The sequence below is a fragment of the Micromys minutus genome, assembly GCF_963924665.1.
Source record: "Micromys minutus genome assembly, chromosome: 18".
NCBI lineage: Eukaryota > Metazoa > Chordata > Mammalia > Rodentia > Muridae > Micromys > Micromys minutus.
In genome coordinates this window covers 38,841,791-38,860,347 of record NC_137953.1, presented here as the reverse complement: position 1 = coordinate 38,860,347, position 18,557 = coordinate 38,841,791, and the positions used below count along the sequence as shown (strand labels likewise).

At 38.1% G+C, this 18,557-nt stretch overlaps 1 protein-coding gene across 1 annotated transcript; it reads right to left on the bottom strand.

Moving 5' to 3' along the window:
* Positions 1-7,837: 7,837 nt before the first annotated feature.
* Positions 7,838-11,541, bottom strand: LOC308432320 (anionic trypsin-2-like; the record flags this gene model as incomplete). The annotated part of the gene is made up of 5 exons (XM_080932104.1): positions 7,838-7,987; positions 8,239-8,375; positions 8,836-9,089; positions 10,337-10,496; positions 11,502-11,541. 5 exons carry the CDS (start codon positions 11,539-11,541, stop codon positions 7,838-7,840), a joined length of 741 nt encoding a protein of 246 aa, XP_080788230.1.
* Between the last annotated feature and the right edge of the window lie 7,016 nt (positions 11,542-18,557).

Below are 18,557 nucleotides of genomic sequence, written 5' to 3'. Positions count from 1 at the left end.
TATTATCTATAGCCCGTCTGCATAAATTTACAGGAAATGTAAAAGCATGTATAGAGGCAAATTGTAATAACTTGCATTGAATCTGTAGATTGCTTTTGGTAGGATGGCCATTTTTAAGATGTTGATTTTTCCAATCCATGAGCATGGGAGATCTTTCCATTTTCTGAGATCCTCCTCAATTTCTTTCTTTAGAGGTTTGAAGTTCTTGTCATACAGGTCCTTCACTTGCTTAGTTAGAGTCACACCAAGGTATTTCATAGTTTTTGTGATGATTGTGAAGAGTACGTTTTCCCTAATTTCTTTCTCCACATGTTTGTCCTTTGAGTACAGGAAGGCTACTGATTTGTTTGAGTTAATTTTGTATCCAGCCACTTTGCTGAACTTGTTTATCAGCTGTAGGAGTTCTCTGGTGGAATTTTTGGGGTCACTCAAGTACACTATCATGTCATCGGCAAAGAGTGATGTTTTTATCTCTTCCTTTCCATTTTGTATCCCCTTGATCTCCTTTTGCTGTCTAATTGCTCCAGCCAGTACTTCCAGTACTATGTTGAATAGGTAGGGGGAGAGTGGGCAGCCTAGTCGAGTCCCTGATTTTAGTGGGATTGCTTCAAGTTTCTCGCCATTAAGTTTGATGTTGGCTGTTGGTTTGCTGTATATTGCTTTTATTATGTTTAAGTATGGGCCTTGGATTCCTGTTCTTTCCAGGACTTTTAACATGAAGGGGTGTTGAAATTTTGTCGAATGCTTTCTCAGCGTCTAGTGATATGACCATGTGATTTTGGTCTTTGAGTTTGTTTATATGGTGGATTACGTTGATGGATTTCCTTATGTTAAACCTTCCCTGCATCCCAGGGATGAAGCCTACTTGGTCATGATGAATGATCCTTTTGATGTGTTCTTGGATTCGGTTTGCAAGGATTTTGTTGAGTATTTTTGCATCAATGTTCATAAGTGAGATTGGTCTGAAGTTCTCTTTCCTTGTAGGGTCTTTGTGTGGTTTAAGTACGAGGGTTATTGTAGCCTCAAAAAATGAGTTGGGTAATATTCCATCTGATTCTATCTTTTGGAATAGTTTGGCGAGTATTGGTGTTATATCCTCAATAAAAGTCTGATAAAATTCTGCACTGAACCCGTCTGGACCTGGGCTTTTATTGGTTGGGAGGCTTTTGATGACTTCTTCTATTTCTTTAGGTGTTATAGGGTTATTTAGATGGTTTACTTGGTCCTGGTTTAACTTTGGGAACTTGTATCTGTTTAGGAATTCATCCATTTCCTCCAGATTTTCCAATTTTGTGGAGTATAAGTTTTTGTAGTAGGATCTGATGATTTCTTGAATTTCCTCAGTTTCAGTTGTTATGTCCCCACTTTCCTTTCTGATTTTGTTATTTTGGGTACACTCTCTTTGCCCTCTAGTTAGTCTGGCTAGGGGTTTATCAATCTTGTTAATTTTCTCAAAGAACCAACTTTTGGTTTTGTTGATTTTTTCAATGGTTCTTTTTGTTTCTATTTGGTTTATTTCTGCACTAGTTTTAATTATTTCTTGCCGTCTACTCTTTTTGGGTATATCTGCTTCCTTTTGTTCTAGGGCTTTTAGCTGTGCTATCAGGTTGCTGATGTGAACTCTCTCCAGTTTCTTTTTGGAAGCACTTAGGGCTATGAGTTTTCCTCTCAATACTGCTTTCATTGCATCCCATAGGTTTGGGTATCTTGTGTTTTCGTTTTCGTTGAATTCTAAAAAATCCTTAATTTCTTTCTTTATTTCTTCTTTGACCCTGCTATCCTTTAACAGAGCATTGTTTAGTTTCCATGTGTATGTGGGCTTTTTGTTGTCTTTGTTGTTGTTAAAGACCAGCCGTAGACCATGGTGATCTGAGAAGATGCATGGGAGTATTTCAATCTTCTTATATCGATGGAGGCTCGTTCTGTTTCCAATTATGTGGTCAATTTTTGAGAAGGTGCCATGGGGTGGTGAGAAAAGGTGTATTCTTTTACTTTGGGATAGTATGTTCTGTATATATCTATTAATTCTAGTTGGTTCAAAGTCTCTGCTAGTTTTGCAGTGTCCTTGTTCAGTTTCTGTTTCCCTGATCTGTCCATTGGTGAGAGTGGGGTATTAAAGTCTCCCACTATTATTGTGTGGGGTGAAATGTATTTTTTGAGCTTTAGTGGGGTTTCTTTTGTGAATGTGGGTGATTTTTTATTTGGAGCATATATGTTAAGGATTGAGAGTTCCTCCTGACAGATTTCCCCGGTAATGAGTAAAAAGTGTCCTTCATTATCTTTTTTGATAACTTTTGGTTGGAAATTTAATTTATTCGATATTAGAATAGCCACTCCAGCTTGCTTCTTGGAGCAGTTTGCTTGGAAGTTTTTTTCCCACCCTTTTACTCTGAAATAGTGTCTGTCTTTGTCTCTGAGATGAGTTTCCTGTATGCAGCAAAAGGCTGGATTTTGTTTATGTATCCAGTCTGATAGTCTATGTCTCTTTATTGGGGAGTTGAGACCATTTATGTAAATAGATATCAAGGAATAGTTGTTTCTGTTTCCTACTATTATTGCTTTTTTGGGTTCAGTTTTGTCTCTGTTTTTTTTTTCTTCTTTTAGTTTTCTTGTTTAGGAGTTTTCTTGTTTTTACTAGGCTGTATTTTCCCTCATTGTATTGGGTTTTCCACCTATAATTCATTGTAGTGCTGGGTTTGTGGTCAGATATTGTGTGAATTTTGATTTGTCTTGAAATATCTTCGTCTCTCCATCGATGGTGATTGATAGTTTTGCTGGGTATAGCAGCTTGGGCTGGCACTTGTGCTCTCTTAAGGAGTGCATGATGTCTGTCCAGACTCTTCTAGCTTTCATAGTCTCTGTTGAGAAATCGGGTGTGAGTCTGATTGGTCTGCCTTTATATGTTACCTGACCTTTTTCCCTTACTGCTTTTAGTATTCTTTCTTTACTTTGGGCGCTTGATGTTTTTACTATTATGTGTTGGGAGGTATTTCTTTTCTGGTCCAACCTATTTGAAGTTCTGAAGGCTTCTTTTATGCTCGTGGTCATCTCATTCTTGAGGGTAGGGAAGTTTTCTTCTATGATTTTGTTGAAGATATTTACTGTGCCCCTTAGTTGATACTCTTCTCCCTCTTCTATTCCTATTATCCTTAGGTTCGGTCTTCTCATTGTGTCTTGGATTTCCTGGACATTTTGGGTTAGGAGCTTTTTGTTTTTTGCATCTTCTCTGGCTGTTTTGTCTATGTTTGCAATGTTGTCTTCTGCCCCCAAGATTCTCTCTTCGATCTCTTGTAATCTGTTGGAAATGCTTGCTTCTGTGACTCCTGATTTCTTTTTTTGGTGTTCTGACTCTAGGGTTATCTCTTTTAGTGTTTTCTTTATTGTGTCAATCTCTGTTTTAATTTCCCTCTTCCATTCCTTTATTTCTTTGGTTCTGTTTTCCTCTAGTTCTTTGTGTTCTTTGAGTGTTTTTCTTGTTTCTTCTTTAAAAGCTTCTGAATCTTTTTGCTTTTCCTCCCTTTCTTGTTTAAGTAACTCTATCAGTGTCTTGAGGCATGATTTCAGGTCTGTGTCTTCTTTTTCTGGAGTGTTTGGAGTTCTGATGTTTGCTGTTATGGGAGAGCTGGGCTCTGGTGTTGCTAGATTGTCAGTGATATGTTCTTACCTTTTCCTTGTATCTGGTCTGTGTCCCTGGTTCTCCACTGGTTGAGTGTCAGATGGGTCAAGCCCTGTTTTATGCCTCAGAGTCGTCGGGTGTGAGCAGAAGTTCCAACGTTCTGTTTCTGTTTGCTGGATCAGGCACGGCAGGGCAGGGCAAGACAGGGGGTATACTTTCCTGGTGTACTCCACAGAGATCTTTCTGCTCCCCTGCAGCCCAGGTCTCCCACCCACCAGTTGCTCATCCTCTTCGAGCCTCCGTTCCGGGTGGCAGATGGGCCAGGCTCTGCTCTGCGTCTGGAAGTCGCCTCCAGGTGGAAACAGAAGTTCTAATTTTCTGTTCCCAATCGCTGGATCGGGCAGGGCAGGGCAGGGCAAGTTATGGTGTGCACTTTCCGTGTGCACTCCACAGAGATCTCTCTGCTCCCTTGCAGTCTTGGTCTCTCACTCACCAGTTGCTCAGCCTCTATGAGCCGCCGTTCTGCCTGGCAGGTAGGGCAGGCTCCGCTCTGCCCCTGATATCTTTTCTAAGGGACCCAGAACCAGAACTAGACATTTTTCTAGTGGGAACCAGAGAATCAGGATACCTCCTGACCTCTTTTTGTCATTAGGAAGCTCTGGAACAGTTTAAGTTTTTTTTTTTTTTTTTTTTTTCTGTTTTACTAATCCATCTCAGATAAGGAAGAGGACTGTTTTTGGAACCTATTTTTTTCTCTCTTGTCTAATCAAACTACTTCTAATTTGTGAACAAAGACTTAAACCACCTATGAGAATTATCTTTGTTCCTCTAAATTTTTGCATATATATAAACACATACAAAAAAACCATTTTATCTAATTACCTTGTACCTTTTTACAAAAGGTTTATTTACTGCTGGCCCAACCTTTTTTCTATGTGTGCTTCTTTCCCAAGGTGTCCTCCACTGAACCCCATGTACTGTCCCACATTGGGTGCCATTGTCCAAGTCTAATTTGGTCAAACAACAGGTTTCCCAGGGCAGGAGTGAGGATTGAAAAAGAAAAGAGACAGTTACAAAATTGCAACTACTTCAGCCAGTCTTGAGGTTAAAGCCTTCTTTATTCAGTCTTCTATTAAACTACTTTAGTTACATGCAGAAAAATGACGTCAGTTCTGAGTCAGGGAACAAGCAAGTTAATAATCAAAAATCCTGTGAACATCTTTCTGGAGGCCAGGTGTGAAGATCAGGGAGAAGAGGGGATCCCAAGGGACAAAGAGACTGCCACACCTACATCTGCTGAACCTGCCCTGAGCTACAAGTGTAAATGTCCTTCCCTGAGCTATACCTCTAAGTGTTCTGCCCTGAGCTTCAAATTCAAATGTTCTTAATCCTGGCCAGGTTCCTGAGTATAAGACCAGAGTCAGATTCCTGCCTTGCCCAGCTTCTGATTGTCCTGTTGAAGTAAAAATTCCCACTGCCAACTGTCCAGAGGTGCCAAAAAATGCTCTCCACACTAGTTCAATCTATTTTCTGAAAAAGATGAAGTCATTGTTTTTAATAGCTGAGTAGAACTTCATATAGTAAATGTGCCACATTACTTGTATCCATTTCTCTATTGAAGCGCATCATTTTTAATAGGAATTTGTGCTGAATTTTATCAAAGCATTTTTAGAGTCAAATGAGATGATCCTGTCGTCGTGTCTTCTTTAAAATTTTCTACATATATATGGCATTGATTGATTTTCATAAGGTGGGCCATAGATGCATCTCTGAAGTGAAGCCTGCCTGATCATAGTAGGTGATATTCATAGAATGTTCCTGAATTCAATATGTATTATACTGAGTGTATTTCCACTTATGTTCATGAGGGAAATGAATTTTATATTAAAAAAATACAGGCTAGCTATAACAATCTTGTATAATAAAAAAACACCTAGAAGTTTCACTATCCCTGATTTAAAGCTCTACTGCAGTGCTATAATAATAATAATTACAAAACCGGCAGGCTATTAGCATAAAAACAGGTAGGCTGCTCAATGGAATTCAATTAAAGACCCAGACATAAGTCCACACACCTATAGACATGATTTTTGATGAAGAAGCATGAACTACAGACCTGCAAAATGAAAGCATCTTCAACAAATGATGCTAGTAAATTTGATGTCAGCATGTAGACAATTGCAAACAGATCCATATCTACAACCCTCTAAATGTCCCATGTCCTAGTCTATCCAATATATCAAATAAAGCAGATATACTTAACATAATAGAAGAGAAAGTTGGTTATAACCTTGAGCACTTTCTTGCAGGTGATCAATTTCTGAACAGAAAATCAACAGCCCAGGGAATAAAAACAAAAATCAATAACTAAGACTCTATGAAAATGTAAAGGTTTTATAAGGCAAAAGACAGTATCAATAGGAAACAAACAGGGTCCACAAATTGATTTTAAAAAAATGTGTTAAAAATCCATCCATAATTTGGGTAGGGGGGTAATGTTCAAAATAGATAACAAATTCAACAAACTAAGTTGTCCAATGTAAAAATGGGGTGGAAATGTATATAAAGATTTTTCAACATAGGAATTTCACATGACCGAGAAACACTTAAAAAGGTTTAGCATCCCTAGCCATCACAGAAAGGCCAGTCAACACTACATTATGATCCCATCTCACTCCTTTGAGACCGAATTACATCATTCCTCCATTATTGATAGCAGTGCAAATTTTTATACTATCAAAATGGCAGTTCCTCCAAAACACAGGAATTGATCTACCTCAAGACCTAGCTGTAGCACCCTTGGATACATATGCAAAGGACACACCATCCCAACACACCATGTTCACTGCCCTTCTTTATAATTCTTTGGTCTTAGGATTGTTTTACTTTTTCCCAAGATTGCTCAGAATCCAAATTTCATTTAACTAACATCCAAGGTTTGGTGTGATACCCAAGACATTTGATGTTTGGGGGAAGCACACAGATCACTCACTGAGGTCTATAGTGAGGAATCAGACTAAATGTTTCAGTGTAATCCAGCATTAGCTATTCTTATGGAGTCAGGTTACTGGAGAAATTAGGTACAATGCCATTTAATTTTAAATATTGATTAAAACATCCTAGAATCAACTAAAAGGAGATGAATAACAAATATATAGACTGTTCAATTGCTGTGGGAGAATATTTTGAGTGTTACTTGATGTAAGAATGACCAGTTTCTTGTGAGTAATACAATTCCTTAGGCATGGAAACCAAGCAGTGTAAACATGGAGATTATTAGCTGAGATTAAGCACACAAAAATGATCTATATATTTGCACTGAACTGTGAATGTGATGTAATTCATCTGAACTTATAGCCTAAAACTTTTTCAATTGGCAAACTTAAATGTAGAACAGAAAGAAAAAAAATTTCCTTTCCTAGTGTGTTTATATTGTTGTGTTATATTATTTCATTTTGGTTTGGCTTGCTTTGAGTCAAGAAGTTATACACAGAAATGGAAATTACATTAGAACAAATACTTTTAGAGATCTTGGGTCGCTACCATGAACAGATTGTCATGTAAGACTTTGGGGCCAATTTCCCTCTTAGTGATCATCTTGTATTTAATATGATCCATTGTATGAATATACATGCTCTTTATTTGTACAAAACACTCAAATTAGTGTTATATTTTCCTTTTATAAAGTATACCAATAGACTCATCAAAACATCAAGACTAATGCCAAGATTTAAACTCCTTGCCATAAACTAACACTAACTTCCAATTATGGAAGAAAGAATATAGCCATGTCATTGCTTACCACGAAGTCAAGCTGTTGTCCACATAGAGCATTTGCACTGAAGTGCTACTGTCTATTGCATAAGGAAGTAATATCCTGGACACCAAAATAGAAACATATACATCAAGGAAATCTGAAAGAAACACTTCAAAGTACCATGGTGTCCTACCTGTAGAATATACTAGGTCTGGAATATGATGTATGCTAACAGCTCATACCATATTGATAATTTTTTCTTGGAATTTTTGCCTCTTTACATACTACTGTTATGAATAATATATTCTAAAGTACGCTATTCACTTCAGAACACTTAAATGAAGAAAATTATTTTAAATGAAATTTATCCTTAAACTAAAGAGATAAAGACATGAGGCAAAAGCACAGGAAGTATGGAATATTTCACTTTATTGGCATAGTGACTGCAGAGGGATAGAAGGATTTTAGTTGGCAGCAATTGTGTCGTGAATCCAGTTCACATAGTTGCAGACCTTGGTGTACACACCAGGATAATCTGGCAGGGCACAGCCATATCCCCAGGAGACAATGCCCTGGAGCTCACCATTGCAGACCACAGGGCCACCAGAGTCACCCTAGGAAAGAAGAACACAGTGCATAAGAAAGGGCATGTGAAATGGGGCTACATATAGTAAACTCAATACCTGTTTATTATACTTTCATTTCATTTTCCCATAACTCATCTGTTATCCTCAGATTAGTTGAAATCCAAAGGAGATCCCTTATTTCTCATATCACTGCAGCATACAATTTGCTTCACACTACTAAGCTTCCAAGCCCATGCCCAGAACAACAGAGGTTTAGATAAGTGGAGGATGGCAATCACCTGGCAGGAATCCTTGCCTCCCTCTAGGAAGCCAGCACAGAACATGTTTTCAGTAATATTTCCAGGATAGGAGGCTACACAGTCAGCCTGAGGTAGCACTGGGGCATCCAGGCACTGGAGCAGGTCTGGGTTATTGACTGTGAGAAAAGGAAAAGAATGAAGAATCCTTTAACCAGACAGCAATCCAGTATTACACCAGCTGGCAAGCACTGGGTTGTTTACTATAAACTTATGCTCCACAGGAAAAAAAAATAGATTTTCCATTTGAGAATATTCTCTGCTGATATACTTCCTGAAAAATAATAGCACATTCTTCATGAGCTTAGCCAGACTTTTGAGATCAGTTTAGTTGTTGTGAAATTTTTTTAAGTTAGGTCTCTTGCAGGACCTAACTATACTGTGCACAACTAAAATATTTATTGTTTTTAAGTCAATAGGATTATTTAAAGGAGGGGGAGATTATAGGGAATATGAGAGGGGGAGTGGAAGGGGAAGAGAGAGAAGGGGGAGGGGGAGATTGAGAGGGAGAGGGAGAGGGGGAGGGGAAGGAGGAGAAGGAGAGGGAGAGAAAAGTAATAGGTGACAAGTCCTACTCACCACCGAAGCTGAGAGTGTTGCCCCAGCCAGAGATGAGGCACTGAGTGCCTGCAGGTGCACAGGAGCTGGGCAGAGGCACAGTGGCCACTTGGGCATTGAGGGTCACAGGGGAAGAGAGCTTGATCAGCATGATGTCATTATTCAGGTTTGTCTTGTTGAAGTTGGGATGCTTGATGGTCTTGGCAGCCTTGACAACCTGCTCATTGCCCTCATGGACATAGATGTTGTGTTCTCCCAGTTTCACTTGGATACGGCTGTTGGTAAAAGAATAGATGCCACATTCTGTTACTCTGTGATTCAAACATCACAAGTTTCCCAAGGTCCTCACATTCATGTTGATCTGCAGAATAAAACAGCTTGCTGTAGTATTATAGAAGAAGAGGAATTGTGCATACCATTTTCTTTGTAATACCCTCCTATTCCTTTGTCAATACAGATGGGGTACATAGGTTGAGGGGAAGGACTACAGTATAGATTGCTCTCCTTGTAATATACAGGGCTAGGTCACTAAAGATTATTTGCAACAATCTTCATCCACTATGTCATTTCTCAAAATACACAGAAGTTTTAATATCCAAATCTTTCTGAAGGACTTCCTTTCAGAAAGAAAGATTACTATCTGCTGTCTAAGCCTTCACAACGGAATTATGAGGTCTTCTGTGGGGTTTATCCTCTCGATTCAAACTACAAGCCTAATTAGTCACAATCTAGAATATGAGGCTATGCAGACTATGTCTTAGTAACTCCTTCTTATCTGTTTCACCCAGACTCAAGGTTGAAATCCCAATTTTTGTACAGTATTCCTCAATCCCTATTAGAGTATAAGAACAACAGGTGAAGACAATAAAAGATAAAGCAATATTAAGCTATATTTTTGAAAATTCACATACAATTTGTTGCTTCAGGTGTGGAAACCTTTGACAACTTCTTCATTACTTTTTTATCATGAGAATATAAAGCCCTTTTCCAAGTGGTGTTCCTTTTTCATTTCATATTTATTTATTTGTCTGACTGTTTAATTATTTAATTATTTGTTCACTTCTTTTTGTGATTCTAGTTAAGGTGTGACCTCATCTGGTATAGAAATTGATCCTGAGTTCTCGATATATATTGAACTTAATTGAAACAGGAAGGCTGAATAAGCTTACACATTGTCCACACTCACTGAAAACTCTCAGTTTATCAGTGTGGTATATATATACAGCAGAGTATTACTATTTGTGGCAGTCTTTCTGTGACTTCATGTTTTATTCTTTCTACTATAAAATCAATTCTCTTGTTCTTATTATCTCTACCTATCACTTATTTTGCATGATTATCATAGTCAAGGCTTCCTATTATGTATCATTATTCTCCCTAAACTCAAAAAATACATTGCAGACAATAATCTATCTTCTCTAATTCTTTCCATTCCCCTACTACTACAGTTCTTGCCTGATCTCATAGCATACCCTTAGAATACCCAAGTGTGTCTTCTGTACAGTGATGATCCACCACTTACGATTTGTAGCAATGAGCTGCAGACACCACCCACTGGTCATTGATGAGGGCACCTCCACAGTAGTGGTATCGAGAGTTAAGTGACACCTGATAGGGGACAGAATGCTCCTGGCAGGTGTATCCTCCAACGATCTTGTCATCATCATCCACAGGGAAAGCAACTTGAATAAACACAAGAAGACCATTGTGAGGACAATTCAACATGGTGGTGAAAGGGGGAGCCCTCAGGTCTCTGTCAACTTTCACCTAGTTAAAAATCTTTAGTTTAATAAATGAAGGCAAGGAGGTAACACTATTGCCAGTAGGCATGAAAAAATGTTTGGCAAACATACAGAACCCTCAGGACATAGAGAAATACTCTGTAGGTGATTGTATTCTAATGGGTTGGCAGAGACTAGGCCAGCAATGCTCTCAGCTTGCAGGAATAGATTACAGAGATCATTTCTGAATCTACTGTCTGCTTTGATCTCAAGTTCATCATTCACAGATCTCCTGAGTCTAAAAGAGTTTAAAGGATTTAGGATCATTGGAACTATTTTAGGAAATATTTTGGGTATGTATAGTTTTATGTACCCACAAGATTTTATAGCCCAGGCCTGTTTATCGAGAATAAATAGATATCAGGAATTACAGAGGATAGGGGGATGTCATATTATTGACAAATAATATTTGACAAAGCAAATTTTTAATTTGTTTGCATGTTTGTAAATATTAAAGTAATTTTAATAGTTTTAAAAAATGTGTAGAGTTGACAATTGTCCTGTGTAATACTTAGTCATTGTCCCAGATACATAAAGTAAAAAATTTAAGATATTAATCTGCAGAAAGTGAGGATTTCAACATGAATTTTTGAAATATTTGTATTACTACATAAAGATAGTCTTGGCTGCAATATCTTTCAACTGTAGGCCCCATGCAGGAGGCCTGCAGGTTCATTTTTAGGAACCTCCATATACCTTCCTAGACTCTCATCCTAAATAATACATGAGTGGAAGGTGTAAGAAACTTAAGCTTGCAGAGACACTTGAAAGATTGTAGACAGAGCTGCTGCTGGAGGAAGAAAAAGGGCATTGCTTTAGAGATAGGGTGAAAAGCACCATTGATGGTGTAGTAGAGGAATTTTAGGAGAAGGAAGAGCAGGACCTGAGTTAAGGCATGAAACTCACCAGCAGCTCCCACAAGGGCCAGGAACAGGAGTGCACTCATTGTGGCAGAAGGTAGTGAGCACTCTGAGGAAGCCTGCCTTTATACCCCAGTGAAGGGAGAAGGAGGTACTAATGGGTGGGCGTCCACTGCTTCTACACAAGCACACCTGTGGGTTTCCCTTCCCCAGAGTCTTACATTATCTCTGCTCTGTTTGTCTACTTGGTGAGTAAGTGAGGAGCATGCGATAAGAAAACATTTACTTCAGGAAAAGAAGGAAGTTGATTGTTAAAAGGTTATTATGCAAAAATATGGGAAATATTGACTCTACCAATGAAACATGGCCTTCTTAGGCTGACATATAGAGTCTGGGTTGTAAGAAATGTGCATGGTCTTTAGATATAATGTATCTTAATAGGAAACATTTTCATTTACTTAGAGGAAGATATGGAATTGGAAGATAGATGGATATTCTATGACCTAGAAACCCATGTGAAGAAATATTGTATCAGGTTCCAATAACTAGGAGGTGAAGATGACTCTTTTTTAATTAATTAATATTATTTTTTACTTATTCACTTTACATCCTCATAATTGCCCCCATCTTTGTCATTCCTTCCCAATTTTCTTCTACCTTCCCTTTCCCTTTATCCTTTGAACACTTGGGAGAGCCCTAGATATCCACCCACCCTGGCACTTCAATTCTCTGCAAGGCTAGGTGCTTCCTCTCCCACTGAGGCCAGACAAGGCAGCCAATCTTGAAGAACATATCCCACATTTAGGCAACAGCTTTTGGGAACACCCCCATTCCAATTGTTCAGGACCCATATGAAGACCAAGCTACACATGTGTGTGGAGGCCTAGATCCAACTGATAAATGCTTTTTTCCTTAATGGTTCAAACTGTAATGTTCCCAAGAGTCCAGGTTAGCTGTCTCTGTTTTCCTGTGGACTTTATAATGCCATGAGGGCCCACAATCCTTTTTCTTATCCTTCCTCATGAGTCCCCAAGATCCATTCACTGTTTGGATGTGAGTATCTGTATCTTCTCAATCATCTGTTGGCTAAATCCTCTAAGAAACAACATGCTTCTGTTTGTAAGCACAACAGAGTCTATGACCATACTATCTGAATAGGCCTGATCTCACCTGATGATGATTCTTAAATTTTGAATAATTCATTATGAAGAAAGATAATATCAAAAACTTTCATAATCAGAATTAGAGAATAAAGTAATACATAAGAAAAAGAAAAGGACATGACTTGTACAGTAGGCGTTCACTTGGCTCTTTTTTTTCCAGCAGGGCTTATACTTAGAAAGTGTGTTAGAGTATGAAAAATAACATTTGAGTGGGAGTTTTCACGATAGGTTTCAGAGATAAACTAATACCACACTATTGATTTTTCTCTCAATCATGGCTTTTGACACTCATTTCCAAGCTTTTATTAGCCCGTATTCAGCATATTTGTGGTTATATTAACAATCTATATTAAAGGTTAAAACTTCTCTACCTTATAGAATCAAATAGCTAGGGACACACATGTATAGTGAAGATTACATATGAGGAAGTACTTGAACAAAAATCAATTTTATTTCTGTTCAGAGAAGTGACTAGAGAGATTGCACTGACAAGGTTCATGAATAGTCATCAATATAAAAACTATGGGACAACTCTGATATTCTATATTCTTTTCAGTGACACTCTTATATCAGAATTAATTCATCGCATATTTTCTATAGAAGTACTGTGAGAATATTCAAAAAAGACACAGATTCTCAGCAATAAAGTTAATTCATATATCACCTGCCTAGAGGGAATATATTGAAGTATCATGTGAGATTACATCTAATTTTGTGAGCTAATTTGAGGAAGCCAGTTACAGTATGTATTTACTTTTTAGTTTTAATTTGCTTTTGAGGGCTAAAAACAAAGTCATGATTGAACTCTCTCAAATTAGAAAATAAACAAATGTTCTAGAGATTTTGCTCAAAAAGGAAAAGTCTGAATTCAGAATCTAGTGACTGTAGTTGACATGCCACACACAAAGAATGGTTTAAAAAAAATAGAAGTAGAATACACTGTGGAGCACTCCCCTGTGAAGTCTGTAAATATCTTCTATACCTATCCCTGGCATAATCACCTAACAACAAAATAGAATTGGTACTAAGAGCCCTTTCCACTGTACTCTGACTCTCATTAAATGGCTCACGAGCAATTCATAAGTGGGGTATTATTCCATTTATAAAACTTCTGGCATCTTCTCAAGATGTTTTACACAACAGTAATGTATTTCCTTTTTTAAACTGCTTAATGTTCTCAGTCCAATAGAATGAGGTCCCCAATTGAGAAGTTAGAGAATAGAATGAAGGATGTAAAGAGATTTACAACCCTATAAGAAGAACAATTATCAACCAACCAGACCCTCCCCCAGAGTTCCCAGAGAATTCCAGAGTACCCAGAGTACACCAAACAAAGGGCACACATTGAGTTACTCAAGGTTCCAGCCACATTTGTAGCAGAGAATAGCCTTATTGCACATCAACAGGAAGAGAGACCCTTGGTGTTGTGAAGGCTAGGTGCCCCAGTGTAGGAGAATACCAGGGTGGGGAGTCGAGAGGGAGTGGGGGCAGCATCCTCATAGAGGCAGGGGGAGAAAGGATGGAATGAGGAGATTCCAGAGGGGAAATCAGGAAAGAGGATGACATCTATAATGTAAATAAAGAGAATATCAAAACAAGAGAAAAAACTACTTAATGCTGACATATTAATAAAAATTAATTACCTTATACTAATAAGGAAGATATTATGACTCAGATTTATTCATTATTAGCCAAGAAACTATCTGAAATTGGCATGTGATATCAATGTTATAAACAGATATGGAAAGTTCTGTGAAGTGTGAGGTTTGTCACAGGTGGCATTGAAAAAGCTACTGATAAGCAAGCCAGGTGTCCCTAGGACACAAGGTAAAATATGACTCCTACTGCCATTTTTACTTGTCAGAGTTGGAGATCAAATTTATATTTTACCTGGCAATTTGCCTCAATGTCTTGCCTTATCATGACCTCTTACTCATCTGAGCCACCTCTATCACAGTGCTACACATAACCAGCTGTCAAAATGTTAGAAGAGTAAGTAATTTTCTACAATACAGATAATATATAACTGCTTTATCTTCCCTTTTTTAAATTGAATGTTCTCTGTATTTACATTGCAAATGTCATCCCCATTTTCCCTTCTCCAATATCCCCCACCCTTGCTTCTATGAAAATGTTCTTACTCTCAACCACTTACTTCCACCTCAGCACCTTGGTATTCTAGTACACTGGGAAAATGAGCCTTCAACAGACCAAAGGTGTCTTTTCCTATTGATGGCAAACTCTATGGTCAGTTTTGGAGAGGGATATATGAGGCTCTGAAAGAAGATATATTCTTATGTTTTTGGATGAAATGTTCTATAGATGTCTGCTAAATCCATTTATTTAGTTCATAACTTGAGTTAGCTTCATTGTGTTTCTGTTTAGTTTCTGTTTCCATGATCTGTCCATTGATGAGAGTGAGGTGTTGAAGTCTCTCACTATTATTGTGTGAGTGGTAATGTGTGCTGTGAGCATTAGTAAAGTTTCTGTTATGAATGTGGGTGCCCTTGCATTTGGAAAATAGATGTTCAGGATTGAGAGTCTATCTGGATAAATTTTTCCATTGATGAGTATTAAATGTTCTTCCTTATCTTTTTTGAAAACTTTTTGTTGAAAATCAATTTTATTCAATATTAGAATGGCTACTTCAGCTTGTTTCTTGGGACCATTTGCTTGGAAAACATTTTCTCAGCCTTTTACCCTGAGATAGTGTCTTTTTTTGTCACTGAGACAAGTTTCCTGTGTGCAGCAAATGCTGGGTCCTGTTCACATATCCAGTCTCTTAATCTATGTCTTTTTATTGGGAAATTGTGTCTATTGATGTTAAGAGACACTAAAGAATAGTGATTGGTGTTTCCTGTTAATTTTTGTTGTTAGAGGTAGAATTATATTTGTGTAGCTAACTCCTTTTGGGTTTGTTGCAAGATTACTTTCTTGCTTTTCCTAGGGTGTAGTTTCCCTCCCTGTGTTGGAGTTTTCCATCTATTACCCTTTGTAGGGCTGGACTTGTAAGAAGATATTGTGTAAATTTGGTTTTGTCATGGAATATCTTGGTTTCTCCATCTCTGGCAATTAGGGGATTTGCTGGATATAGTAACCTGGGCTGACGTTTGTGTTCTGTTAGGTCCATAGGACATCTGTCCAAAATTTTCTGGCTTTTATAGTCTATATTGAAAAGTCTCTGGTAATTCTGTTAGGTCTGCCTTTATATGTTTCTTGACCTTTTTCCCTTCATGCTTTTAATATTATTTGCTTTGTGCATTTAGTGTTTTGAGCATTATGTATCAGGAGGAATTTGTTTTCTGCTCCAATCTATTTGGGGTTCTGTAGGCTTCTTGCATGTTTGTTGACATCTCTTTCTTTTCAGTTAGGGAAGTTTTCTTCTATAATTTTTTGAAAATATTTACCTGGACTTTAATTTGGAAATCTTTGTTCTCTTCTACACCTATTATCCTTAGGTTTGGTCTTTTCAGTGTGTCCTGGATATCCTGGATGTTTTGGGTTAGGAGCTTTTTTCTTTGTGCATGTTCTTTGACTATTCTGTCAATGTTTTCTATGGTATTTTCTGTATTGGAGATTCTTTATTCTATCTCTTGCATTCTGTTGGTGCTGCTTGCATCTACGATTCCTGATCAATTTTCTAAGTATTCTATCTCCAGGGTTATGTCTTTTTGTCATTTCTTTATTGTTTCTATTTCATTTTTACATCCTTGATGATTTTGTTCAATTCCTTCACCAGTTTTATTGTGTTTTCCTGTAGCTTTTTAAGAGATTTTTTATGCTTCCTCTTTAAGGGCGTCTACTTTTTTATTTGTGTTCTCCTGTTTTTTTTTTTTTTAAGGAAGGTATTTATGTTATTCTTAGCCCTCCATCATCATCATGTGGTATAATTTTAAATCCATATCTTGTTTTTCTGGTTTATTGGGATATCTACTACTTGCTCTGGTTGGAGAACTGGGGGTGTTGCCAGGTTGCCTTATTTTCTGTTAGTTAGGTTCTTGTACTAGCCTCTTGTCATCTTGTTATCTGTGATATTAGTTAGTCTTGCTGTCTCTGACTGGAGCTTATCCCTCTGTGGGCCTGTGAGCCTATGGGCTTAAAGATGAGGGGGGTCCTGGGTGATTAACCCCCTGTAGTCAGGTTGTGGGTCCAGATGGCAGTGAGATGGCCCTAGCTCTGGGCACAGATGGGGACCAGAAGGTTCAAATTCCAGGCAGCTCTGTGATTCCTGTGTCTTGTGAGTTTCTGGAAGATTGTTCTTTAGATAGTCAGTGGAGAGAAAGTGGGTTCTCACCTATAGAATTAGGGGTAAGAATGCTCCTGAGTAATCAGCTTTCTGTGAGCCAGTGTGGGTTCTGATGGTGGTGTGACAGCCCTAGCTCTGTGCACAGATGGAGACCAGAAGAGCTTTCCTTTTTATATATATATATATAATCCGTTGTGAGTTTTACATTATGCATTCCAATCACAATTATCTCTCCATCTCCTCATATTTTACCTCTGCACTTGCAAATTTCTACCCTAACAACAGAAAATATCAATCAAAATAAACAAAACAAAACAAAGCATATAAAACAATTTGTGAATAATGGTCTCTCTTTTTCTTTGTGTGATTTTGGCTTCTTTGTCAAATATAACATGTACATAGATGTGTAGCTTTATTTCTGGGTCTTCAATATAATTCTGTTGATCTGTTTGTCTGATGCCATACCAACACCAGGCAATTTTTATTACTATAGCTATATTACACAACTTAAAAACAGGGATTGTGATGCCTTCAGTTTTTTATTTTTCAGGATTGTTTTAGCTATCTTAGTTTTTTTGTTGTTGTTGTTTTTCTATACAAAGCTTAAAAATTGTGTCTTTAATATCTGTAAAGTATGTTCAATATTTAATGTGCTTTGCATTAAATCTGAAGACTAAATTTGGTAAAATGATCATTTTCACTATGTTAATCCCAGTGATGCATCAATTGAAAGACCAGGATAAATCCTGACACCCTAACAGGTAAAGTAGAAGACCCCTAGGAGGTAGAGTAGAGCCAAAAATGTAAGATAGCCTGTTCAGTGACTTTGTTCTAGGAACTAACTAACCATAAAAGTTATAGCCAGTAAAGCAACTCTGTTCTAAGAACTGGCTGACCATAAACAGTTAGATTAAAATCTTGTAAACAATCATGAGAAACCAGGTGTTTCTCTGGTGATTCTTCCCTGGCTGGTATTTTTGGAATTTTCCAATGACACCCTCCCTACGCCCTTTGAGTTGTAGTATTTTTTTCCTATAAATACTCCTTCCCCCAGCGTTGAACTTGGGGTTGAACTTCTCTGCCCCTGCGTGAGATACAAGTCTCTAACCCAGTGCACTGGTTTTGTTAATAAACCTCGTGTAACTGCAGCAAGGATGGTGTCTTGTGAGTTCTTGGGGGGTCGTGTTATCCCGAGACTTGAGTAAGGGTCTGCCCTGTGCAGGGGTCTTTCATTTGGGAGCTTGTCCCAGGATTTGTGACCACCCTCATCTTTGAAGACCCACTTGGAGGTGAGGTATTGTCTGTGTCCTTGTAATTGTCTGTGTCTTTGTAATTCTGTGCTGGCTAAATTCTGGTTCTGTACTTTTGGTTCTGCAGTTGCTCACATGTTATGGTTCTGCTTTTGCAGTTGATTGGATCACAGGTAGAGACAGTGACTCACATCTCGGATAGAAGTGGAGAGTGTGAGTATTTGTAGATGTGCCAGGGGCTCACCAACTGCTTTACCCTGAGAGACATCCTGGGAGGTCTGTTCTGGAGGAACCCTAGAGATGCCTGGGAGATTTCCGTATCTGTGTCAGTAAAGATACGGTAGTTCTCCTGGACTAGAGGAATTATACCTCCTCCTGGCTATCTGTATTTCTGGAGTTGTTTTGTCTGGCTAGGTGGAGACAGGCATCTGTAAGCAGTTTTC